Source organism: Magnolia sinica, chromosome 3, assembly GCF_029962835.1.
Source record: "Magnolia sinica isolate HGM2019 chromosome 3, MsV1, whole genome shotgun sequence".
Lineage (NCBI taxonomy): Eukaryota > Viridiplantae > Streptophyta > Magnoliopsida > Magnoliales > Magnoliaceae > Magnolia > Magnolia sinica.
This window is the reverse complement of record NC_080575.1, coordinates 16623460-16651019: the sequence shown is the minus strand read 5'-3', so window position 1 is coordinate 16651019 and position 27560 is coordinate 16623460. Positions and strand designations below refer to the sequence as shown.

The 27560-nt window shown below is 42.5% G+C and overlaps 1 protein-coding gene across 5 annotated transcripts; it reads left to right on the top strand.

Annotated features, from left to right (window-relative positions):
* Positions 1-1834: 1834 nt before the first annotated feature.
* On the top strand, positions 1835-6577 carry LOC131239617 (kinesin-like protein KIN-12F). 5 transcript variants are annotated; one of them, XR_009168295.1, is made up of 9 exons: positions 1835-2717; positions 2927-3000; positions 3627-3671; positions 4484-4606; positions 4753-4875; positions 4977-5075; positions 5649-6054; positions 6150-6254; positions 6360-6577. XR_009168295.1 is itself a non-coding variant. In XM_058237406.1 (6 exons), the coding sequence occupies exons 4-6, from the start codon at positions 5878-5880 to the stop codon at positions 6540-6542; spliced, it is 465 nt and encodes a 154-aa protein (XP_058093389.1). In that variant the 5' UTR covers positions 2801-3000; positions 4753-4875; positions 4977-5075; positions 5649-5877; the 3' UTR covers positions 6543-6577. The 5 variants fall into 5 exon arrangements, 2 of the variants coding, with proteins under 2 accessions (XP_058093389.1, XP_058093390.1); XR_009168294.1 differs by having other exon boundaries at positions 2864-3000; XR_009168293.1 differs by lacking the exon at positions 1835-2717 and having other exon boundaries at positions 2783-3000.
* Positions 6578-27560: the final 20983 nt, after the last annotated feature.

Below are 27560 nucleotides of genomic sequence, written 5' to 3'. Positions count from 1 at the left end.
CCAACCTTGATTTATAACGTGGAGGGTAGAGGAGTTTGAAACCCATCAAAGCTCCTCTACCCACATGAATTAGTAATCCCAATTCCATTAAGACACTATGTTCATATCACAGTAGTATCACACCACCCCTTACACGAATTCGAATTCTGGATGTATCACAACTTAGTGGAGCCCATTGGTGCACCCAATCACACTATCCAACCTTTAAACTAATCTATACCTTTGATCAATAAGGCCCACCTTATAGGATTCTTACATTAAAAAGATAAGATAGTCATTTTCCAAGAACTTATTTTACTCCCATGGCTAATTTAACAGGTGAAATTGGCCAAATGCTTCTTGGATTATACATATGAGAGATAATGTAGTATTTACCACATATGTAACTGTACTGGACCTGTCAACTGTGTGTTAGATCCACCTAGTCCATTAGATGCGCCCTACGATGATAAGCCCCTGGGCCAAAAATCGGTCCAAATGGACCCTCAGGTGGGCCACACCACAAGCGACAGTTGGGAGGAGACACAATAACACTACAAGAAAGTAGGCCTTTAGCCTCAATTTTTTAGCCTCGGTTCAAAAAAAGGAGGCTAAATGCGGTTTTTAGCCTCGGTTGTAAAGGAACTGAGGTTAAAAATTCATTTTTTTGCCTCGATTGGTGAGAAACTGAGTCCAAAAGTCTCCCCTTTTGCCTCGGTTGGTGAGTAATTGAGGTTAAAAGTTTGCCCTTTTGCCTCGGTTGTTGAGAACTGAGGCCAAAAGTCTACACTTTTACCTCGGTTAGTGAGAAACTGAGGCCAAAAGTCTGCCCTTTTGCCTCGGTTGTTGAGAACTGAGGCCAAAAGTCTACCCTTTTGCCTCAGTTATTGAGAACTGAGGCCAAAAGTCTACCTTTTTACCTCGGTTATTGAGAACTGAGGCCAACAGTCTGCCCTTTTGCCTCAATTGGTGAGAAACTAAGGCCAAAAGTCTGCTCTTTTGCCTCGATTGGTGAGAAACTGAGGCCAAAAGTCTGCCCTTTTGCCTCAATTGGCAAACAACTGAGCCTAAAAGTTTGCCATTTTTGCCTCGGTTGGTAAGAAACTGAGGCCAAAAGTCTGCCCTTTTGCCTCGGTTGTTGAGAACTGAGGCCAAAAGTCTACCCTTTTGCCTCGATTGGTGAGCAATTGAGGCCAAAAGTCTACCCTTTTGCCTCAGTTGTTGAAAACTGGGGCCAAAAGTCTGCCCTTTTGCCTTGGTTGCTGAGCAATTGAGGTCAGAAGTCTGCCCTTTTGCCTTGGTTGTTGAAAACTGAGGCCAAAAGTCTGCCCTTTTACCTCGGTTGTTGAGAATTGAGGCCAAAAGTCTGCCCTTTTGCCTCGGTTAGTGAGCAACTGAGGCCAAAAGTCTGCCCTTTTGCCTCGGTTGTTGAAAACTGAGGCTAAAAGTCTGCCATTTTGCCTTGGTTGGTGAGCAACTGAGGCTAAAAGTTTGCCCTTTTGCCTCGGTTGGTGAGCAACTGAGGCCAAAAGTCTGTCATTTTGCCTCGGTTAGTGAGCAATTGAGGCTAAAAGTCTGCCTTTCTGCCTCGATTGGTGAGTAACTGAGGCCAAAAGTCTGCCCTTTTGCCTCGGTTGGTGAGCAACCGAGGCTGAAAGTCTACCATCTAAACCATAGTTATCAATCACACCATCTTAGATTTTTTGGGAAGTAGTCACTCCACCGTCGCATGCACTGGACCAACGGTTTGGATTTTATTAAAGTGGGCCCCACTTGTAAGATATGAAAATGCGAGTACAATCTATAGATCGAGGATCGGATAGTGTTTTCAACCCTCATCTAATGGCAACTATAAATACCAATTCCTCCACAAAGCCCACCCCATTCCCATTAGCTGCTGTGAATTCACTTTCCTTTCTCGAAAGAGAGAGAGAAAAAACGGGGGAAAATCCACGCTAGGGATACCCTCCAGAAACCCTAACCCTAGCTCTCCATCTAGGGCTTGAAATCTTTATTAGCCGCGCTGAAATCTCTCCTTCAAGAGGATTTTCGTATTCGATTGGGTGCCTGGATTTACGAGAAATCCTTCCTCATCTCAGATCGTTTCAAAGCTCTCTGATCGTTCGATACATCGGATTTCGTCCCGGAGAAATCCAATCTGCAAGCTTGGTCCGTATCGGTTCGCTAAGCACTCTACCGATGCTTGATGTCATATAGGATTTGATTTCTCATCTAGTGGCCTTGTCTTCATCGGGTTGTGGAATTCGGATCCTGAAAGGCTGTGATTTTCTCATCGGAAGCTTTATCTTCATCAAATCGTGGCAGATTCCTCCTTTTTGAAGGCTTTCGATCAAATCGGTTTGAGAAGCAGACATTCAAAGCACTAATCTTGTTTGATCTCTTATCAATTTGGAGTGATTGTGTACTGGATGTTCGACGAAATGGGATTTGAGGCTTTTGAATTGTGATGCGTACCAGATGTTCAATGAAATGCCAAAGGGAGACATGCATGGGATGTGTACTGGATGTTCAACGAAATGGGATTTGAGGCTTTTGAATTGTGATGCGTATTAGATGCTCAATGAAATGTCAAAGGGAGACATGTATGGGATGTGTACTGGATGTTCAACGAAATGGGATTTGAGGCTTTTGAATTTTGATGCGTACCCGATGTTCAATGAAATGCCAAAGGGAGACATTCATGCCAAATGTTTGATATGATAACTCATAGAAACTTTGTATTTTCTTGTTGTTTGTACTCCATGTGATTCTAACTCCATACCAAGGAAAGAACAATTAGCATGTTATTTTTTAGTGGTATTGGACATTTTAATTGTGACCTTGCTTTGCATCATCTAATGTTTTTATTTACTGTTCAATGCAGTGATATGTGTGCTCAACATGGCAAAGTAGGCATTTTCAATAACGATGGGAAAAACTAATGCAGGCTAATGCAGGGGGTTCTGGCATAGTTGATGTAAGCTGAAGCAGGGGGTTCTGGCATAGGATGAGAATTGGATGGTAGGTAATTCGCTTCTATTTGTTTTCTTAAAAATCTATGTGAATTTTCTACTCATGAGATTTTTTCTACCTGAAAGAAAGGGAGTTTGTAATGCAGGGACAAGTGGTTAATTGTCCTGCATCAGTTTGGAATTTAGTTCTGTCAATCAGTTTGTTGTTCTCTGGTCAGATAGGTGATGGATTTTAATTGAGCAAAAGATAGAGTTCTAGATGAAGGTCTTAAGTCGAACTAGAAGATGGAGTGAAATAAAATTATATGATAAACACTTTAGATGAAGCAGAGCAGCTTGCTGAACGTTCAATCTGGAAAGAATTGGTCTGAACTATTAAGTTGTCAAAATTCAAAATTGGCTAAAACTTAATTTGTAGTCTAACATCGATGTTCTGAACACATCTTAATGGTTCAGATTGTGATTTTGATCAAAGAATCATAAAGATTTGATCACCCCTCCTCCTCCAAACAGAAAGACGAGGACAAAAAATCATCAACCCAGTAGCTGTATCTGTTTGTGTCAGTTGTGGCTCACAATAAAACCCTTATTTAGAAGCTTACTGGTTTTGCATTGATTGCCTACCAAAATGTATAAGCTGAAAAAAAAGTTCTCAAATATTCTTTTGCATGGAAGGCATTGTCATGGAGAGCTGGAGAATCTACACCAGGCTATGTCATGGTAAAAGCATACATATTCTTCCCATGTTTATCTTAGATTGAAATTAATTACTTTGCTATTAACACACGTAGATTGGAGTAATACCTTGGTTAGTATTGACGGCACAAGTGAGCAAGTTCCTTTAACCAGCCTGGAGTTGAATAAGGCTCCTTTAACCTCCTTGAAGAGATTTTGTTTATTTCTTCATTTTGGTGGGTATGGTGGCTTTATTATTATTATTTATTAAATCAACTTGGTGAACTTTCACCAATTCAACAGTAGCCTTGATAATTTCATACGGCTTCTAGAATTTTTATATTTGTAACATCAACAAAAAAAATTCCTCTACTAGAAAGTATTTAATTCAAGCATATTGTAGGAATCTTGCCATTGCAAACATATTGGTTGGATCTTCTTGTAATGTTCCAAAATTTATTCCTTTGATGAATAAGAACAGGCATTAGCGGAACTCATCATCTATTTTTCTGTCCATTGGTTTTTTCTATCTCATAATAAGCAGGTCTTAACTGGGTCGAAGATCCAAATTCTGAGGCATGCAAGTTGCACCTGCCAAGGATTTTTGACTATTTGTGGCTTGCAGATGATGGCATGAAAATATAGGTCAGGAAATAAAATAAACCACCTTTACTTTTATGTAGTGGCATTTTGTCTTTGTTTTTATCCAGTGTCAATTGAATCTGGGTTTCCCACAGGTGTTCAAAATCTAAAACCATTTATAGTTCAGTGCATAAGTGGTCATCGGCATAAATTTTTTTTTTTTTTCTGGAGGACATTTGATTCAAAACTCACTTATTGATTGTGGTTAACTGCAGGGTTATAATGGCAGTCAATTACGGGACACTGCTTTCACTGTTCAGGCAATAATCTCAACTAGCCTTCTTGAGGAATTTGGTCCAACTCTTAAGAAAGCGCATGAGTACATAAAGAATTCGCAGGTTTCATTATATTACTTTGGGAGCAGTAGTTTTCTACTCTCTCTCTCTCTCTCAGTAAATTTTTTAAAATCAAGTTGTTTTCGGATATCTTGACCGTGGTCCTCCCCCTACTTTTTCCTATGACCTGTTCCACTTTGTTTTAGAAGGTTTTGGAAGACTGCCCTGGTGATCTTAGTTTCTGGTGTTGTCACGTTTCTAAAGGTGCATGGCCTTTCTCAACTAGAGATCATGGATGGTCCATATCAGATTGCACTGCAGAAGGTTTAAAGGTAATTATACACACTCTTGTGTATCTGATTGATTAGGTGCAGGCTTCACTCTTGTGCAGGCTTCACATTTCTAAAGGTGCATGGCCTTTCTGCTTGTGCAGGCTTCACTCTTGTTGTCGCAGATTCCATCAAAAACTGTTGGTGAACCAATCGATGCAAACAGATTGTATGACGCGGTGAATGTCATTCTTTGACTACATGTCTCTCTCTCTCTCTCTCTCTCTCTCTCTCTCTCTCTCTCACACACACACACACACACACACACACACACACCCACAGAAGCAAACTAATCCGTTAGGATTGTCCCATTGGGGTGATTTTTGGGTGTGGCCCATCCAGCATTGGAATCATCAGATCAACAGTGTGGATCACCAAATGTCAGGACCCATCCTCAGGTCGTGTATCATGTAGTTCCCTTGCCAAGATGTTTTACTGATGAAAGCTAGTTAATTCCATGGATTGTTTAAATATTTTAAGTTTTTCAATTGCCTCCTTACTTTCAAAGCTATTTTAATTCTACACAGGTTTAAATGTTTAATTCCATGCATTGTTTAAATATTTTAAGTTTATTTCATTGTCTCCTTACTTTCAAAGCTATTTTAATTCCACACAGGTTTAAATGTTTTAAGTCTTAGTTTCAGCATGGAGATCTGTATAGGAAGAAATGAGAGCGATTTTCAGTTGTTTGATGAGTACGAATCAATTTTCCAATTGCTAAGAGCTCAATTCTTCTGTATTTTTTTTTAAAAATGTGGGTTCTAAATGGGTTGTAGGAATTCAGATGCCAAGAAGACATGATGTTCTGTGGTGTGTTTGATGGCCATGGCCCTTGGGGACACTATGTAGCAAAAAAGGTCAGAGAATCATTGCCATCGTCTCTGCTTTGCAATTGGCAGGAGACTCTTGCTATGAGCTCAATTACATCAGAATTCCTTTTGGAATCTAATAAAATGTTTAATCGATTTGACATTTGGAAGGAATCCTATTTGAGAACTTATTGAAATGAGTGATTCACTTGGGCAAATGAATCATAACCTTGAAGGTTTGAAGAGTGATCTGAATGAAGTTACTAAGGGTAGGGATTGCCTTGATTCTAAGGTACTTGTCTTGAAAGAGCAGCTAGAAATGGCACAAGCTGTTGCTGAAGAAAATGAAGCAATTGCTACAGAAGCTCGACAGGTGCTTGCTGATTCTTATTATCATTACCTTATTTCTGATTTTTTTCCCCTACTTGTGTCATGTTTGATTCTCAATGTTTTCCCTTTCGATCTCAGATGGCTGAGGCAAGGAAGAACTATGCCGAAGAGGAGGAGGAGGTGAAGCTGTTAGAGAAGTCTGTGGAAGAGCTAGAATATACCATAAATGTATTGGAAAATATGGTCAGCTCATCAATGGTTACTGGGATATATTTGGAACGTTTCTTGCATTAGCTTTAATTCACTTAATAGTTTTCTTAAGTAGCTTTTACTTTCCATTTCTTTTAGGGGGAGCTTGTCAAAGGGGAGGCTGAAAGGCAACGGTTGCAGAGAGAGGAGCTAAAAGGGGACCCTTCTGAAACAGTTCATGTGGAAGGCTATGTGGTAGTTCATGTGCAATTGTATTTTGTTTTGAAAACTTTAAATAGACCATTAATTGTTTTGTTGATATTGTGTTGTTTGTTGTCTTAATGAATGTTAAATGGGTGAAATATGCATAGGTTCAATCATTTATTGATTATGATATTTTTAGCTTTGGATGATAGAGAAATGAGGTCAAAAACCGAATTTAGCCTCGGTTGATGCCAAAAGAGGCTAAATCCATCTTTAGTCTCGATTTTGCCTCGGTTACATAAACTGAGACTACAACTCCCGTGGCTAAAGGCTTTAGCCTCGGTTATTGAGAACTGAGGTTAAAAATAGTTTTAGCTTCGGTTAGAGGCAACTAAGGCTAAATTTGGATTTAGTCTCAATTGGAAACAATGGAGGCTAAAATTTTGATTTAGCCTCATTTCAAGAAAACTGAAGCTAAAAAGATTCTTTTAGCCTCACTTGAAGAACCGAGGCTATAAAAGTCATTTTAGCCTCGGTTGCTAAAACTGAGGCTAAAGCCTTTAGCCACGGGGGTTTCAACCTCGGTTTGAATAAATGAGGCAAAATTGAGGCTAAAGGTTTTAGCCTCAGTTTTTAACCTTTTTAGCCACGGTTTTGAACCGAGGCTAAAGCTCCCTTTTCTTGTAGTGTAACCAACAAACCTACTTCATTGCTTAAGGACCCCACAATGTTGTGTCTATAACATCTAATCCAATCATGAAGTGCTCTGCCTACTAAGATGAAGGCTCGCAAAAAGTCCGGTTATTTTAAACCTGCTGCTCACAACATCATTTGATTTGGAGGTCATAGGCATGATTTTTAGTTGTTACCTGTGTTGTAGCCCACCCAAGTTAGGATTAGCCCCATTTTTTTGTTTCTATGGTGGGCATCAAGGTGGGAACACAACAATAAGGGTGGATCGGAAGTAAAGCTGAAATGGGTCCACAACAACTTGATACCACGACAAGTTGTCATGCCATATGAATGCACCTACACCTATACCTGCAGTCATTGCATGCTATCCAACCACATGTTAAATATCACGCTTCAAAATTTGGAACCGGAGTATAGTGATCCTAATCTTGAGTTCCAGGGTGTAAGCTAATATTTCATGGTTTTATTCATTACAGTGACATTTAAATCATCATTCTTCCAAAACAAATCATAATTAAATTATCCAAATCATAATAATTGTAATTTAAATTTTAAATTAAGTTTGATAAATCCTCACATCACTCTCTATTTTAATTTTGTACAATTTATCGAGTAAAAATAACCATCTAAGAAATCTTCATTTCGGGTTCTCTTTCATCCTACAAACTTACATTTGTTATTAATTTGGTGAGTTAGAAGCCCAATAAGATCATATCCACCACAAGTTTAAAATGGACATAATGAAGGCAAGTAAAACACAACTTAGTACAAATTAATGAAAAACACATGCATTTAAAATAGACCCGATAGAGACTAGTAATATATATGGTAAGATGCAATGCCACGATTTAAGATTCTCTGAATAAGTATGATATCATGATGCATGAGTCATGCATGCAATGTAAGTCATCCTGTAGATAATCGTCTACGGAACCCCTGCTTGATAATCCCACCACAAATTATCATTCCCATATAGGTAAAGAGAACCCTTACTCGATAATCCTACGACACTCATCGTTGCCATATAGGTCAAGGGAACCCCCTCTCAATAATCCCACCAAAATCATTATTGTCATATAGGTCCAAGGAACCTCTGCTAGATAATCCCACCATAATCATCCTTGCTATATAGGTTAAGGGAACTCCCACTTGATAATCCTGGTGCAATTTAAAGTATAATAAATTCAATATGTTCCACGATGAGGCATCAAATTCAATCATCAAGCACTTTATAAATTTCTTATAAGTCAAGCAAATCTATGCATATATACAGGTTCAAGCACTCACAATCATGATGCATGAAGATATAAGAATCAATAACAACATAAGGTACACATGTTAGAATATATCTATAATTCAAGAATTTCATAAGGAGAAAATACAATATTAATTGAAGAAAATAATACATCGTAAATCAAGATTCAAAGGAGAATGATAATAAGCCTATTGTAGCGCCCCAAAACTCAGGAACCGAGTAGCAACTCAGCTCCCGAATTCCCAAGTGCCACATGTGCAATGATAAGTCATTAATGCATACAATCAACAGGTATTAATAAACAATGATGAATTAATCTAAGCATATTCGATTTCTAATCAGATAGTTTAGAATTCAAGTGCCACTAACCAACAGAGTACTATAAAAGGTTTGTATCCACCACATTTGACAAGATAAAATTAGTTTAACAGTTATCCATAGTTTTACTCTCGACACAAATCAATCCCCAAAATGACCTGGGCTCTGGGCTAGTCCCGCTGATATCTATCTCACTAATATGCCCCGCCAAGCTCCTGATAATATGTCTGCTCCTCGTCACCGTCGACACCGACATTGTCTAATGTGTGCTGCTCTAGGGTACCTGCATCTATATCGGGTTCTAGTTGGTGTTTTAGAACACCATCCCAGAGTAGGAGTGAGTAATCAACTCAGTAGTACCATTAGTAATAGGCATACGAATTATCATGCATAGGATACATTTAATGAACAACAAACAACAAAGAATCCTAAACACTGTTGTTAATGCAAATGCATGGTTATGATATGATGCATGCTTCTCATTAAAAAAAAATAACACTGCCTCAAGCGATGACATCTAACGTTCGCAATGAAACAACTCCCTTAAAAGCGACCTCGACTGCATAATCGTCACAAATATAATGCAATGTCATGGAATATGTTGGCCTGGTTGATTAGTTAAGTTCATTCATCCAGCAGGTTGGGAAAACCAGAATACCGTTAGTGGAGTTATTGCCTTAATCGATCGCGCGGCTCAAGGGCCGTGGCCATGTGGCTCTCGCGACCCTTAGCCTATCTTGGGGTCGTCAATCCTGAAAAGTAGTATAAGCATAGATGAAACATATTAGGACTCAAAGGTCCTACTCGCGGTCACTATAGGGAGGTCGTCAACCCAACACAGGCTAACAGCACGGGTACAGTGTCCCATACCACCGTTTCTAACTCACGAGTCCAAGTGCTCAATGGACACTACGGGGAGGCTCGTCGCCTTAGTGTAGGCCGACAGCACGGGTACAGTGTCCCATATCACCATCCCCGGCTCATGAAACTTTGTGGGCCGTAAACCATAATTAACAATGGGCGTAACGGTCTTAGGGTACTTTGGGTTCATACAGGCATGATTAAACAAGGTTAACATACAAGGATGGTCGACTATTAGTCAATGTGCCCCGACGGGCTGAACCATAACTAATCAGCATGAGAACGTAGTCTCACGTAGTCCAACTATGGCCAACAACCTATAGTTCAACTATTCGGGCCAGATTACTCGCAGGCAGATCCAATAAAAGGGGTCGCCCGAGCAATTCCAGGTAATCAACCTATCCATAAGGGTTTATGCAATAATACACTACATGTATTGTCAAACTCAGAGATACTTCACTCAAGGCAGGCATAAATTAGCAATTTAAGTACATGGACAATAATATATCGAGTTCCGCTAATCCATATGAGTCATGTTCACCATGTTCCAACATATACAACTATAAGGGCAGCCATGCATCAATATATAACAACTAGCCTTCTACGAGTTAACATAATTCACATAATTCAGCTATAAATCGAGGAAATCAAGCAAGTAGTTCAGCAAATCAGCAATGTGACAACATTCCATGCCTTTACTCCTAACACAATTAACATGTAGCAACATTTCAACCGACAATCAGCAATTTACAGTAATACATATCATTGTTAAAGCATAGTTAGCACCAAATCTGAAAATTAACAACCAACTAGCATAGATTTGGGGAAAATTAGATATTTGTTCCCTATATGAGCATGTAAATGCATAAGTCACAGATTTAGGGGTATTAGGTTCTAATCCCCTTCATAAATTTCAGCAATTTCTAGTCCATTAATCTAATTTTGCAGCCCAAATGAAAATTCAGCAACATGCACTAACAATGCACCACACACATTCACTAAACATATACTAGGCGCGATAATCAACTACCTAAAGGTAATGGTCCTCACCTAAACTTAGCTGAAGATTTCTAAGATGATTCTGGCGATGCCGAGTCCGCAAGCTCGAGGTGTCGGGGCCATACATTGCATCGGATGGACATGAATTACATGCATGTTGGAGAAATTATAAAAATAGTGTGAGAATCCCTATATTACCTTAGATGGGTTGAAATTTCTCTTCCAACGACGGAGAACAACGAAGTTTTCCGGTAGAGGAGAGGTGAGGGTGCAGGGATCTTCAAAATCCAAGCACCAAGCTCACATGCACATCAAGGTGGGGCTTCCTCTCTCCTCTCACTCTCTTTCTCCCTCTCTCTCTCTCTCAGCTAAGAAATGGGGTTTTGAGAGAGAGGAGGCTGGACTTTTATATGTTTAGATTTATTTTAATTGACCCTCAGGTTTAAGGAAAATTCGCAAATAGTCATATGGGGCCCATTTCAAGTTATTAGAGCTGCTCTAATGGACCCCTAGCCCATTTGACATGTGAGATAGATGCCCCATGGCCCGATGATGGGTTGGGCAAAGTTTAATCGCAAACGGATGCGGGGTTTTGCTATAGTGGCCCAATTCGTTATCAACGGTCACTGTTCCACAATCAATGGCCAGATTTTGTAGGCGCGGGTCAGGAATTATCTCTAACCTTTTGTGTGAATTTAGAAGAGGTTCGACGGCTGGAACGCCCTAATTTGAATACTCAAGCAGCGGGGTTATAAAGGTAAATTTCAGAATTTTATTTCTTTAAGTCAGGCAACTCGCGGCTTGCAAGTGCCAGTAGGGCAGCGCTGACAGATAGTTTCAGGGTAATTCCGGGGTCTGGCGTCCGCATGGGACCACAAGCCTAGCGAACCCAAAGGTTTGACAAAGTTTCAGAATTTTTAAATATTCCTCGGGCGATACAAGACCTGTACGGACAGTCGCCGAATATAAACGGGCTACCTGGCTCTATAGCTCGTACTCGACCCGAGGACGATTTGATTTGATCTCATTAGTGGTTAAGCTCGACATTAATTAGTTTATAGCAGGCCCATACATGCAACTGAATTATCCGATCTTGCGTCGTTTCGCACGTGCGCCTCAGGACATGGTTCCCTTTTTGGACGGGGCGTTACAATCTACCCCCCTTATTAAAAAAATTCATCCTTGAAGTTTGTACCTGCTCGTATTGCCTAAGAAGGTTGGGGTAGTGTTTGTGAACTTCGGCTTCCGTTTCTCAAGTAGCTTCTTCTTCTCCGTGGTGCGTCCATAATACATTCACTAGCGGAATCACTTTGTTTCGCAAAACTTGTTCCTTCTTGTCCAAAATCCTAGTGGGCTTAAGGACATACGTGGCATTGTCCTTGAGTTCTACATGTTCCCACCAAATAATATCTGAAGGATCCGAAACGTACTTCTTGAGCATAGAGACGTGAAATACATTATGCACGTCGGCGAAGGGAGTAGGCAAAGGCAGACGATACGCGATCGGTCCTATCCGATCCAAGATTTGAAAAGGGCCAATATATCGTGGGGTAAGTTTCCCTTTTTTACCAAAACGTAGAACTCCTTTAATTGGCGAGATCTTAAGAAATACAGGGTATCCTGCTTCGAATTCCAAATCCCTTCTCTTTGTATCCGCATAACTTTTTTGCATGCTTTGGGCTGTTAATAATCGTCATCTGATCATTTCAATCATTTCAGTAGTCGCCTGTACTATTTCAAATCCCAACAAACTTTTCTCGCCAACTTCAACCCAACATAATGGAGCTCGGCACGGGAGCCCATATAAGGCTTCGTAGGGTGCCATGCCGATGCTAGCTTGGAAACTATTGTTGTAGGTGAACTCGGTATAAGGGAGACACTCATCCCAACTGTCCAAGAAATCTAATGTACATGCTCTCAACATATCTTTTAGTATTCGATTCACTGGTTCTGTCTGTCCATCAGTCTGAAGGTGGAAAGTGGTGCTGAACTTCAACTTGACTCCCATGGCGTCTCACATTCGGGTCCAGAGCATTAAAGTAAATCATGTGTCTCAGTTTGACACAATTTCCAAAGGAACACCATGAAGTCAAACTATCTCTTTAATATATAATATGGCTAAGTCGTCTGCAGAGCATGAAGTTCGAATAGGGAGGAAGTGAGCCGATTTAGTCAACCGGTCCACAATCACCCAAATTAAATCATGCCCTTTCTTCGTTCTGGGCAAGCCTGAAATGAAATCCATGGAAATGTAGTCCCATTTCCATTCAGCAAGTGGCATGGGCTATAGGAGACGTGGCGGTCGATGATGTTCTGCCTTGACTTGTTGACATGTAAGGCACCGAGATACAAAGCCAGCTATCTCTCTCTCCATGTTGTCCCACCAGTAATTCCGCTTGAGGTCCTAGTACATCTTGGTGCTTCCAGGGTGCATGACTAGTTTGGAGTTATGGGCCTCAGCTAGCAGTATTTCCTTCAGCTTAAAATGATCTAGGACACAAAGATGGCCTTGAAAGCGTAATCCTCCATCAGTGCCGATTCTCCATTCAGAATCGCTTCGAACGGCCGTAAGTTCTCTCATTTTTAATAACAGTTCATCGCCCCTTTGGGCCTCAATGATCTAACTGTCGATCATAGGTTGAGCGTGAACATGTGCAATGACTTCATACGGTTCTTCTATTCTTAATTTCAGCTCGAAGTCTCGCACGAACTCTACCATATTCCACTCTTCTACCATTAGTGGAATCGTAAATTCAACAGTGTTCTTTCGGCTCAAGGTGTCTGCCACTAGATTGGCTTTACCAGGATGGTAGGAAATTTCGAATTTAAAGTCTTTCAAGGTCTCTATCCATCAACGTTACCTCATATTTAAATCTCTCTAGGTGAAGATGTACCTGAGGCTCTTGTGGTCACAAAAGAGTTCAAATTCTTCCTCATACAAATAGTGTCTCCATATCTTCAGGGCAAATATGACCGCGGCTAGTTCGAGGTCATGAGTGGGGTAATTTTTTTCATGCTTCCTCAATTACTAAGAAGCATAACCAATAACTCTATCCTTTTGCATAAGTACGCAACCTAGACCCATGTGAGATGCATCAGTAAAAATGGTGTACTTAACCCCTTGTTCAGGTAGGACGAAAACTGGGGCTGAAGTTAACATTTCCTTCAACTCCTTGAAGGCCGCTTCCGCCTTTTCATTCTAAGCAAACATGAGGTCCTTTTGGGTAAGCTAGGATATTGGTCCGGCGATTTTTGAAAAATCATTGATGAATCAGCGGTAGTATCCCGCCAATCCCAAGAAGCTTCTAACTTCTGTAACTGAGATCGGTCGCTTCCAGTCCTGTATTGCTGTCACCTTGGCTAAATCCACAAAGATGGCTTCTTTAGACACCACGTGGCCTAAAAATTTTACTTCTTCTTTCCAGAAGTCGCATTTTCAAAACTGGGCGTACAGCTTGTTCCGCTTGAGCGTTTCCAGGACCGCTCGCAGATGTTCTTCGTGTTCCTTGCAACTCTTGGAATAAATTAAAATGTCATCTATGAACACGATGACAAGCCGATACAAGAATGGCCTGAAGACTCTGTTCATTAGGTCCATGAACACAGCCGGCATATTTGTGAGTCTAAAAGGCATAACCAAGTACTCATAGTACCCAAAGTTGGTCCTGAACGCTGTCTTTGGCACATCTTCAGGTCTAATCCACAATTGATGGTATCCGAATTGCAGGTCGATCTTTGAGAAGTATTGAGCACCTCTCAGTTGGTCGAATAGATCATCAATTCGAGGCAGGGGGTATTTGTTCTTTATGGTGACCTAATTCAACCTTCGGTAGTCAATACACAAACGCAAGGAGTCATCTTTCTTTCTCACGAATACAACCGGGGCTCCCCATAGAGACACGCTGGGTCGGATAAAACCTACTTCCAATAACCCATCAATTTGAAGTCGGAGCTCCTCCATTTCATACGGAGGCATTCGATAGGTTGGGAGAGAAATGGGTGCAGTGCCCGGCATCAAATCAATGGTGAAATCGATCTCCCGCCGGGGAGGAAGTCCCGAAATGTTCTTGAATACATCAACGAACTCGTTCACTATGGGGGTGCAAGTTAATGAAATATCTTCCTGACCTTTTTCTAGCGACGTATAAAAGAGGACTCGTTGTGGGTAACTAACCTGTACTATGAACGTGAAGAGAGAGCTACTGTCTTCATATATGGTCACCGTTAGGTCCTCGCAATCAATCTCGGCTCTCATTGTGGAGAGCCAATTCATTCCAAGGATTATGTCATAGTGGAAAACCTTCGTGACTATGAGTTCCACATTATCCTTTTTCTCCCAAAGTTGACTGGACAACCTCGGCAGACAGATATAGCTTCGGTGAATGTTCCGGCTACCGCTATAATTCTCGCCTCCGATATGGGAGTAGTTGGTAGTCCTAGACTCTTGACAGTTGTGAATGATATAAGTGAAGTTGTGGACCCAGTGTCCACAAGAAGAAATAAGGGAGTACCTTGAACATGTGTCATGACCTCAAATGTTGTAGGAGTAGTTGTAGCTACATCAATGCCCTTTGTTGTCAAAGCGTGAACTCGTGCTTGCTGAGGTCGGTTGGGTTGATATGTAAGTCAAGACGGCGGCCTAATCTGAGGGGCTGGCTGCCTACGTGGTTACTGAGACAGGCCCGCGGCATGTTGAGGAGGTGCAAGTGATGCTAGCTGTGGCAGATAGCTCACTTGTTGAGGGGGTACATACCCGTGATCTCTCATTCTTGAAAAATAGTAGACCTCTGAATGGCCCACCTTCCGACAATACCTGCATACCCGGTCGGGACAAGCATGCGCAGGTGGTAAAGACATGTGCTGGGGAGGCGGATTGGGCAGTTTGTATACGTGCCCGAGAAATCCTTTCGTCATCCTGCTCTGACTACAGGGACATGTCCACCAATTCTACATAAGTCTAAATATTTGGCAGCACATTTTCTTGCTAATCCCGGCTCTCAAACCCTCAGCAAAACGCCTCATGCGCGTCTCTTTGTCGGCCACAATCTTCAGTGCATAACGAGATAATTCGGTGAACCAATTTTCATATTCAGCCATTGACATACCTCCTTGCTGGAGGTGAAAGAATTCATTCTCCTTTTCTATACGGTAGGTTCACAGGAAGTATTTTTAGAAGAACCGCGTCTCAAAGTGCTCCTATGTCCACATAAAATTTTCAGGGACCATTCTCAACACACTGTCCCACAAAACATCAGCTTCCTTCTCGAACAGGTAGGATATCAACTCCACCTGCTCAGCTTCTGAGCAATGAAGAGGCCGGATCACCTTTATAACACGGTTTAGCCAACTTTCGGCCTCCTCGGGTCTGTGAGTGCCGGCAAAAGTAGGTGGCCTTAACCTTTGAAAGCGCTTGAAAAGATTGTATGGCGCAGCTGACGTTCCGACTTGGCCTGGCGATGGTACATTCATATGATGGGTCATTGCTCCCACCAAGGTATGCAATGACTGTTGTTGTTGTTGCATTACGAGCAACATCTGCTTCATAGTGCCCCCAATTGGGGCGGTCCAGTGAATAGAGGTCTCACCTTGGCATAGTGGCGTGCTAGAAAGTTGGCTCGGCATCCCATCATCCATATCAAGTTGACTAGCTTCGTCCTAACTAAGAGGCAATTCATTTGGGGTGAGCCGCTCATGGTCGTCTCTCCCGCCCAAGGCCAGACGGACAAGACGGCTGTCGCCTTGGGGCCTCATTGTCCTGAAAGACAGTTTCTTAACGTTTAGGCACCAAACATCCACGGACATATTGTACAGTATTTATGGAGTTAGAGCAATATCATTTAGGCATCATTAGTTCTCCAAATATTCCACACATCACTTAACAAAAGTAGTTTCATGCATTTCATTAAGCAAAATTTGTCACCGTTACATATGTTATGACATTACTCGTACAATAACATAGGATGCATGGTTACTAACCAAACAGAAAGAAAAACTCCAACATTCACAACCCAAACAACCAAACTAAGCCTATTCAAGGCTATTACAAAAAGAAAAACAAATACATACTACACTCCTAATCCTTCGACTCCGGCGAAGGCGAAGGTGCTCCCTTATCTTACATGTAGCACACGAGGGCTTTTAAAGTACAAGACATCTTCTTGAATTTCTTCTTCAAATACTCCTCTCCACCATCTTGGCCAGGGTTTCCCGCTCGGTACAGGTGGCGGGAGGCTCCCAGTCGGAGTCTCGGGCTTCCACTTCCTCTTCTTGTTCTTCATCCTCACTTTCTTCTTCCTCTTTAATCTATTCCTTTATCTTGTCCCCCAGCTCCTCCAGTCGGGCCATACGCTGCTTGGGGCCCATCTTCATATTGTTGAGGGTGTTTTCGTTTATGGAGCGAATAGGGGCGAGATCATCCATGTGCAGTCTGAACCCGAAATTACGGGTAATTTTGCAAATCAGTCGGCCAAATGGGAGGGACTGATCCTCCCAAATAGATTACGCCACTTTCACGATTTGGGTCAAGACAAGAGTGGGCAGGCACACCTTATCTCCATGTCCTACCCAGTACAGGAAGTCCACCATAAATCTAGTGCACTCCGTACGGTTGCTTGACCTGGGATACATGTTATACGTGCATATATGGTGGAGCAGGCAATAATCAAGGGTCATGTGTGTCGTTTTGAGGTTGTTCTCTCGCCTCCATTCAGCGGGTCGGCCGCATAGGAAACGTGTGCGATGATCTCTCTCCCGCCTCTCATTGAGATTGGTTTCACTGGCATGAATAATGCCGCGTTCCACTCCCATGATGCGAGCAATGACATCTACATCAACCTTGGCTTCCTGTCTACCCAGAGGGATAATAAAATGGAGAGGTTCAAGGGTTAGGTCCTTCATGTGTGTGTAAAAGGTTTGCACAAAGCCCCCACTAGCGTGAAAGTTTCCCTCAAATACATGACCCCAACTATTTGCTAAAAGGTGGTCAATCACTAGATATTCTCCAAATAGCTTCTCATCCACATAAGCTTAGAAAACAAGCTTGCGTTGATGGAACTTACCGAGCTCAATGCCCGCTGGTAGAGACCTTACTATAGGGATTTGGGGATCAAGGTCCTGCTTTGACCTTCGCTCGGTGCTTGAACTCACACCGGCACTCATCTTCCTCTTGGATTTTCTCGGACGACTTGGCCCAGCTTCATCCGCAGTCGCTCACTTCTTTCCCATGAGGGAAAGGAGCATGGAGATAGAGAAAATGGAGGTCACCACCTCAAAGAAAGCCATAGAGGTGAGAACACTTTGAGGATGGAATGGATTTGAAGGAATGAGAGTTGTAAGACACAAAAAGGAAAGGTTTTGTGCCCAAATGAGTGAGAATAAGGGAGTGCAAGGGAGATTTAGGATGATTGGGGTTGAGAGTGGGTTAGGAATGTAGCATGTAAGGAAGAAAAGGATCCTAGGTGCTTGGAAATGGAGATTTAGGAGTGAGGACGAGTTTAGGAGAGGTTTGGAGGCATGAAAAGGGTTTGAAAAGGGAAAATGGGGTTAAAAAAGGAGAAAGGGACAAGCAAAGGGAACCCCCACACATGGGAGGGACCCTACACGGTTGGTCTGGCGGCGGTGAGCCATTGTACCCCTTTGGAATCGGTGGCGGCGCGCCACCGATTCGACTGTGTCGCTGCGCCTCTCTGGAGGTGTTGGCAGTGCCGCTGCCATTCAGCAGTGGTCATTCCCTAGGATTTGTGTTTTCGCTTCATGAGACCCCCCCGAGCCCCACTAAATGCATTAGTTTGATCCCCACATTGAATGTGGTCCACGTACTACGGTCTAGGAGTTGTTTTCTACCTAAACAGGTTCCTAGACCGAGTGCACTGACTCAGATGATTTCGATTTGTTACAGGCAAGTCCTAGATTCATTCTAGTTAAGGTTAAACTGATCCCGCACTCAGCAGGACCTGTTAGACTCATAAATCGGGCTAAGGGTGTCCCTCGAGCTACTTAGGTAGCTCGAATTTGTGTTGTTTGTTCTAGTCAGTTCAGGCCATCAAATCTCTAATTAGAAGTGATTTAGATCACTTTATCTATCTCAAAATTTTCTACTTAGTGCCTTAACTAGGTTACAAAAGTTGATTTTGTCATTTAGGCAAAATCCTGGGATCCTAATATTATTTCTAAATTCTCATCACTCCCTCCTAAATCAAAGTGTGTCATGATGAACCTGTTACCCTAGGCCCAACTTAATCTAAATCATGCTTTAATACTAAGTTGTAGTGCCCCGAAATTTAGGGACCAAGTAGCAACTCGGCTCCCGAATTCCCGAGTGCCACGTGTGCAATGATGAGTCATTAATGCATACAATTAACAAGTATTAATAAGCAATGATGAATTAATATAAGCATATTCGATTTCTAGTCAGATAGTTTAGAATTCAAGTGCCACTAACCAATAGAGTACCATAAAAGGTTCGTATCCACCACGTTTAACAAGATAAAATTAGTTTAACAGTTATCCATAGTTTTACTCTCAACACCTATTAATCTTCAAAATTGTCACACTCCAAACTCAGAAACCGGGCTCACAAAATTCTCGATTGCCGAATCCGGTGCCTGACAGCCTCCGTAGTGCCCCATTCTCGGATTCCGGCACTCATATGCCAGATTCCGATCCTGGGATCCTACAAGGAGGATTTTCCAACGTACTTTTTTTTGTAAGAAGTATAACCACAAGTTTACCCAAATCACAAAGGCAACATCATCATCACATATCCACTAATATAAACATTTGGATACAATGCTGAAAGGGAAATACGTATGACAAATCCAAGCTCCATAAGTCAGCTACATGCTCCAAGCTTCACGCTGCTGCAACCCAACATCACCTGCACGCATCTATCATACATAAGCTTATAGAAAGCTTAGAGGGTGGTGAAAGTGTGTGCACAAGATAAGTGGCAAGTATACCACAAAGTCCATAAATCATACATCATGAGAATAAACAAAAATACTGACAAGATCATGAATCATACGATATCAGAGTAAGCGAAACATACTGGTAAGTCCATGAGTGCTATCAGCCGTACCAAGGCTATGCGATGCAAAACATAATAAGACAATAACAGATGCTGAGAATGCAATGCAATATGCAAATCCTGACGAGCCACGAATACCATCAACCTCATCTAGGCCATATAAGTGCAAAAATATAGTAACCCAAAATGCTAAGTACTGCGGATGAAATGTAATATGCGGTGCGAATGAAATGATCATGCAGGAACGTGATGTCGGAATGATAATACATAGTATTGCAGGCTACGGGGTCCACCACAAGGGACTTCTATCCAAATCAGTGTCATACCTAAATTTGGATAGTCTGACTCAATGTGGTAAACTCCTGATCTCAGGTTAGTCGCACGCCCAACCGAAATCCTGGCCATGCGAAGGTACACGTAATAAATAGTTACGCACCACCAGCCCGAGTGGATAGTGAATGAATGAATGAATGGATATGTAATTCCTGCTCAATAAGTCCACATATCAGTATGGTTGCTCTCTGGAAAAAATCACCGGGGTTTATTACACTCGACACCGACTACCTCCTCCCTAGCTGCACAGCCCAGCAAGTAGAATAGACCTCACTATCTGCCTGATCAGTAGTCTGCCAATACCTACCAGGCTCGTCGATAGCGGACCCATTTACGAGTTAGTCATACTTAGCCTAGTTTATAGTCCCCTTACTCAGGCGGATAAGGCCACACCCCCTCCCAACCGACCACGACACAGTAGGAGACGTGGCCTACAGGTATTCAACACTCGGGCACTCATGTTCCACTTGGTCTCGATGTTGGGGCACCTCCTAGCCTCAGAGATTTTAGGACTTTCACCCAAGGACATCCTAAGTGCCCACAGTGCTAGAACCAAGTATTTCCAGTGTCCCATTTAGCCCTCCGCGATGTACCTGTGGAGGCCACAGCCCTGATGTCGTTAGGGCGTACAATGATCAAGTCGCATATATACGAGATGCATGAGTCATACTATCTAGTCATGCAGTGATCCTACGCATATAGCGCTATAATGTGGGCACTCCATCTCATAAGGAGTCCCGTAAATAGTCTGCCCAATGGCGTATGCTATGATCAAACATTCCTCATATCAGGCATACATATGATGCGTATAGGTATGAATCATGGAGTTATACTAAGCATTTTATATGGTAATGAACTGTCCTCACAACGAAGATGGGCCTTGATGGCCTACACACAACAAGCGTGGGCCTATCAATGGGCCCTAGAGAGGGTTATAATGCGGACATTTAACCAACATTATTCTTACAATGTGGACGTCAAACCAACATTGTGCCCAAGGCATGGCCTGCCATAAATATCATTACACAAACCATGGTGGAATCACATTCAATGGGCCTCATGTACATCATATTGGGCCTCGACCCATGGGCCTCCAATACATCAAATGGGCCTCATAAATATCAAGGTGGGCCTCAACAACAGGCCACAAATACATCAAGGTGGGCCTCCTCAAATGGGCCTTATGTATATACTAAGGTGGGCCTCAACATCGGGCCACAAATACATCAAGGTGGGCCTCCTCAAATGGGCCTTAACCCATGGGCTCCAAATACATCACAATGGGTTTCAACCCATGGGCCTCATACTCATCAAGGTGGGCCCGATAGGTGGATGGTGTGAATAAAGCACATACATCAATGGTGAGTCCCACGTCCCACATGTGGAAAGTGAGGATATAACATATATATCACGTGTGCCCCACCGTCCCATACTGTCTGGACGGTGAGGATGTAACACGTTCATCAGGTGGATCCCACCATCCCATATATCTGGATGGTGGAGATCAAATACCTAAATCAGGGTGGGGTCCACTTGAACTTTGGATCTAACTTATTTTTTAGTCTCAAGCCTGTAAGACAGCTTGCCAAATGGTGGACGGTTGGGATGCAACACATGCATCATGGTGGGTCACATACCTCATGGTAGGGTCCACATGTGTGGCCCACCAGATAGAAGGATGGTTGGATATAACACAGACATGGTGGGGCCTACTGGCCGTCCAGCGACTGCCTGGACGGTATTGATAAAACACATACATGTGGTGTCCACCGTCCACTGCCGTGGACGGTGTGAATAAAACACATACATCATTGTGGGGCCCACCATAACATTTATTTTCCATCCAATCTATTGATAAGGTCGCATGGACCCTGATGAATAGGAAAAACAAATTTCATATGATCCAAGACTTCTGTAACCACAGAAAGAAGGTTTCAATGGCAGCCATTCAATCTCACTGTTTCCTATGATGTGGGCCACCTGAGCCATGTATATGGCTGATTTTTGGGAGGGGGGCCCACTGACCTAAGGGGCCATCAAATGCACGAGGTGGATGTTCAAGACACATCACAGTGGGGCCCACGGCTGGGACCGTGGTCCCTGCCTCCAGCGTCCACGGCAGCAGGACGCTGCCTCTGTCAGCAGCAGCAGACGCTGCTGCTGTTATATGATTTATTTATTTTTTTGAAAAAAATGAAATTTTGGGGATTTTCACACGTGGGGCCCGCATCAGGTGAATCCACTCCAGCCATTGCATTCCATGGCTCAAGACAAGCAAAACAAGTCTAATATTGAATATATTTCGGCGTGTAGCAAAATTAAAGTGAATTTAAATGGTGAGAATCACTATTTTGAAAGGTATGGCCCGCCCGATGAGCGGATTAGCTTCATTTTTTGGCTCAACGCCTAAAATGAGCTTGGGAAAGGAATGGACGGCGTGGATTAAACTTATACATCAAGGTGGGGCCTGCATGAGTGGCCCTCCCAAAGGTTTAAATCAAGCTGATATTTTTGTATTTCACGTGCAACGTCAGGACGTTGCAAATACCCCCACTGTCTATGGCTATGGACGCTGGACGGTTTGCATACAACACACATTCAAGGTGGGTCCCACATGGACGTGGCCCACTTAGATCAATATGATATTTGTATTTTCCCACCATCCAGGGGAGTAGGGCCCACATGGCTTGGATGGTTTGGATACGACATACATCAAGGTAGGGTCCATCCGAGTGGGCCACATGGCCACATCATCATACTCAAACAAATGAAAAAGGGAGGGAGAGAGAGATAGAGATAGAGAGATACGTGTGATGGAGGGACCCCGATACTATGGGCCCTCCCTTCCGTGATTTACAACATGCATCAAGTGGGTCCCAATACATGTGGGCCCACCAAATCAAATTAATGGTGAAGATTACTTTTTCACCAAAATGGAAGGTCTAGATGACCCTTATCAAACTAGAAAGTAAACATCATGATGGGGTCCATGGAGAATGGCCCCATCATGGAATGATCATGATAATTAAGGTGGGCCATCGGCCACATCTAGGGTCTAAAGTGAGATCCATACCATCAATCGGTAGGCCTCACTTGGCCCATCATAAAAACATGAAATCTAGGCTATAGAAGCACCCACCGTTCGATCTTCTTGGTCCGTTGGAATGCCAGTCTCCTTGTGTCTCACTTTGATGGTGGAAGATGAGAAATAAATGGTTAGGATGAAAGATTTTGGGAGAGGAAGTGGGCCACACAAACTCACTTTTCTCTCACTTGAAAAACCATGGACGTCCACACTCTTTCTCTCATTTGTTGCTTGAAAAATGGTGTAGAGAAAGAGAGAGAATGGGATCTAAGGAGAGAGAGTGATGGGTGATGGAGTGATGGATATGAGGTGAGTGATGGGCGAGGTGAGAGATTGGTTAACTTTGGGGTTTGCTTGACTTGGAAGAAAGAAAGCATGGGTTGCTCTTGTACTTGACATGAGGTGATTGATTGATTGATTTGAGTGATTGATTGATGGGACATGTTGTAGAGATTCTCTTGGGATTGCAAACATGCGGTGTTTTCTTCGAAATAAACGACGGCTCACATCTCTCAGCCAAGGTATCGGATCGGTGCACAAGACATGGCGTCAGCACCGCAGCGACGGTGCGATCGCAATGGTACAAGTCTTGGATTAAGCCGACTCAATTATACAGGATACGACTTAGGGTCGTGCGCAAACATCGATTATTGGTCGCAGGTTGCCGAAATTTGACAGGAAGGATCGCGGGATTCGACGAAACAGTACGGTCTAGGATACGGGTCTTACAAAAATGACCTAGGCTCTGGCTTAGTCCCGTCGACATCTATCTCACTAATATGCCCCGCCAAGCTCCTGATAGTATGCCTGCTCCTCGCCAACGTCGACACCGACATCGTCTAATACGTGCTTCTCCAGGGTACCTGCATCTATATCAGGATCTGGTTGGTATTTTAGAATACCGTCCCAGAGTGGGAGTGAGTGATTAACTCAGTGGTACCATTAGCAATAGGCATACGAATTATCATGCATAGGATACATTTAATGAACAGTAAACAACATAGAATTTTAAACATTGTTGTTAATGCAAATGCATAGTTATGATATGATGCATGCTCCTCACAAAAGAAAACAACACTCCCTCAAGCGACGACATCTAACATTCGCAATGAAACAACACTCCCTCAAAAGCGACCTCGACTACATAATCGCCACAAATATAATGCAATGTCATGGAATATATTAGCCTAGTTAATTAGTTAAGTTCATTCATCCAGGAGGTTGGGGAAACCAGAATACCCTTAGTGGAGTTATTGCCCTAACCCGATCGCATGACTCAAGGGCCGTGGCCATGTGGCTCTCGCGACCCTTAGCCCTATCTTGGGGTCATTAATTTCGAAAAGTAGCATAAGCATAGACGAAACAGATTAGGACTCAAAGGTCCTACACGCGGTCACTGTAGGGAGGTCGTCATCCCAACACAAGCCGATAGCACGGGTACAGTGTCCCATACCATCGTTCCCAGCTCACAAGTCCAGGTGCTCAATGGACACTATAGGGAGGCTCGTCACCCCAGCGTAGGCCAACAGCACGGGTATAGTATCTCATACCACCATCCCCGACTCATGAGACTTTGTGGGTTGTAAACTAAAGTTAGCAATGGGTGCAATGGTCTTAAGGTACTTCGAGTTCATACATGTGTAATCAAACAAGGTTAACGTACAAGGATGGTCGACTATTAGTCAATGTGCCCCGACGGGCTAAACCATAACTAACCAACATGAGAACATAGTCTCGCATAGTCCAACTATGGCCAATAACCTATAGTTCAACTATTCGAGCCAGATTACTCGAAGGCAGATCCAACAAAAGGGGTCGCCCGAGTAATTCCAGGTAATCGGCCCATCCATAACAGTTTATGCAATAATACACAACATGTATTGTCAAACTCAAAGATAATTCACTCAATGCAGGCATAAATCAGCAATTTAAATACATGGATAGTAATATATTAAGTTCCGCTAACCCATACGGGTCATGTTCACCATGTTCCAACATATACAACTATAAGGGCAGCCATGCATCAACATACAATAACTAGCCTTCCATGAGTTAACATAATTCACATAATTCAGTTATAAATCGAGAAAATCAAGCAAGTAGTTAAGCAAATCAGTAATGTGACAACATTCCATGCCTTTACTCCTAACACAATTAACATGTAGTAACATTTCAACCGACAATCAGCAATTTACAGCAATACATATCATTGTTAAGCATAGTTAGTACCAAATCTGAAAATTAACAACCAACTAGCATAGATTTGGGAAAAGTTAGATATTTGTTCCCTATATGAGCATGCAAATGCATAAGTCACAGATTTGGGGGTATTAGGTTCTAATCTCCTTCATTAATTTCAGCAATTTCTAGTCCATTAATCGAATTTTACAGCCCAAATGAAAATTTAGCAACATGCACTAACAATGCACTACACACATTCACTAAACCTATACTAAGCGTGATAATCGACTACCTAAAAGTAATGGTTCTCACCTAAACTTAGCTGGAGTTGCTGAGATTATTTTAGCGACGCCGGGTTCGCAAGCTCGAGGTGTCGGGGCCCTGACATGGATCACATGCATGTTGTAGAAATTATGAAAATAGTGTGAGAATCCCTATATTACCTTAGATGGATTGGAATTTCTCTTCCAACGGCGTAGAACAATGAAGTTTTCCAGTAGAGGAGAGGTGAGGGTGCTGGGATCTTCAAAATCTAAGTACGAAGCTCACATGCACATCAAGGTGGGGCTTTCTCTCTCCTCTCACTCTCCCTCTCTCTCTCTCTCCCTCTCTCTCTCTCTCAGTTGAGAAATGGGGTTTTGAGAGAGAGGAGGCGGGACTTTTATATGTCTAGATTTATTTTAATTGACCCTCAGGTTTAAGGAAAATCCCCAAATAGCCATATGGGGCCCATTTCAAGTTATTAGAGCTGCTCTAATAGACCCCTGGCCCATCTGACACATCGGATAGATGCCCCATGGCCCGATAAAGGGTTGGATAAAGTTTGATCGCAAACGGATACGGGGTTTTGCCGTAGCAGCCCGATTCGCGATCAACGGTCACCGCTCCACGATCAACGGCTAGATTTTGTAGGCACGAGCCGGGAATTATCTCCAACCTTTGGTGTGAATTTAGAAGAGATCCGACGGCAGGAACGCCCGGATTTGCATACTCAAGCAGCGGGGTTATAAGGGTAAATTTCAAAATTTTATTTCTTTAAGCCAGGCGACTCGTGGCTTAGAAGTGCCAGTAGGGTAGCGTTGACAGATAATTTCAGGGTAATTCTGGGGCCTGGTGTCCACGTGGGACCACAAGCCCAGCGAGCCCAATGCTCTGACAAAGTTTTGAGATTTTTGAATCTTCCTCGAGTGATACACGGCCCGTGCGGACAGTCGCCGAATATAAAGGGGCTACTTGGCTCTACGGCCCGTACTCGACCAGAGCACGATTTGATTTGATCTCATTAATGGTTAAGCTCGACATTAATTAGTTCATAACAGGCTCACACATGTGACTGAATTATCCGATCCTATGTCGGTTTGCACATGCGCCTCAGGACACTGTTCCCTTTTTGGATGGGGTGTTACACCTATCATTAATGAAATACAATAAAAAATATATATCAATACATAAGAATTTAAATATGCAAAATCGAGACAAACACCTTCGAATAAAAAAGAATAAAAGTGTTATTCCTAGGGTGAAACGAGTTGAATCAAAAGCAAAGATGGTTAAAACCGAATCAAGAGTGCAAAATTTATGAAAGATCATATACCAATGATCACTAAACGCACAATAAGGAGAGAACTCAATAAAGAAGGAAGATGTAAGAAATCTAAAAAAAGAAAATCAAACGAGTGGAGAATCACTCACCTTTCACAATGTTAATCAACATGTGTATGGCCTAAATTTTGCTCAACTCGATTTGACTCGATGTGGCTTGGTAACGTTCTATGTGCAACAAACTCTCACGATGGGTATTCTGATCTGTCACACCCCAAACTCAAAAATCGGGCTCATAGAATTTTCGATCGCCGAATCCGGCGCCAACAGCCTCCGTAGTACCCCATTCTCTGATCTAAGTGCCCATACGCGAGATTCCGATCCTAGGATTCTACAAGGAGGATTTTTAGTGTAATTTTTTTTATAAAGAAGTATAACCACAAGTGTACTCAAATCATGAGAACAACATCAACACCAAATATCCACTAATATAATCATTCAAGTATAACGCTGGAAGGGAAATTCATAAATGACAAAAACTTCAAAGTGATCTACCAAAAGCTCCTGCCTTAATGCTGTTGCGACCTAACGTCACCTGCACGCAACGGTCGTGCATAAGCTTATAAAAAGCTTAGAGGGTGGTGTAAGTGTGTGTGCAAGATAAGTGTCAAGCACACAAATATCAGAGTAAGCAAAAATTCCAGCAAATCCATAAATACCATCAACCTTATCCAGGTTATACGATGCAAGGACGTAAATCCAGACGAGTCCATGAATACCGTTAGCCATATCCAAGTCATGCAAAGCAGCAACATAGTAAACTAAATGTCATGTGCAGAGGATGTAATATAGTATGCAATGCAA

Bases quoted from the DNA above. Each gene is read 5' to 3' on its own strand.
- LOC131239617 (XM_058237407.1), top strand. From the start codon at position 5,878: ATGAGTGATTCACTTGGGCAAATGAATCATAACCTTGAAGGTTTGAAG. The intron at 6,055-6,149 runs GTGCTTGCTGAT...TTTCGATCTCAG, and splicing joins TTGCTACAGAAGCTCGACAG to ATGGCTGAGGCAAGGAAGAA. The intron at 6,255-6,359 runs GTCAGCTCATCA...CATTTCTTTTAG, and splicing joins TAAATGTATTGGAAAATATG to GGGGAGCTTGTCAAAGGGGA.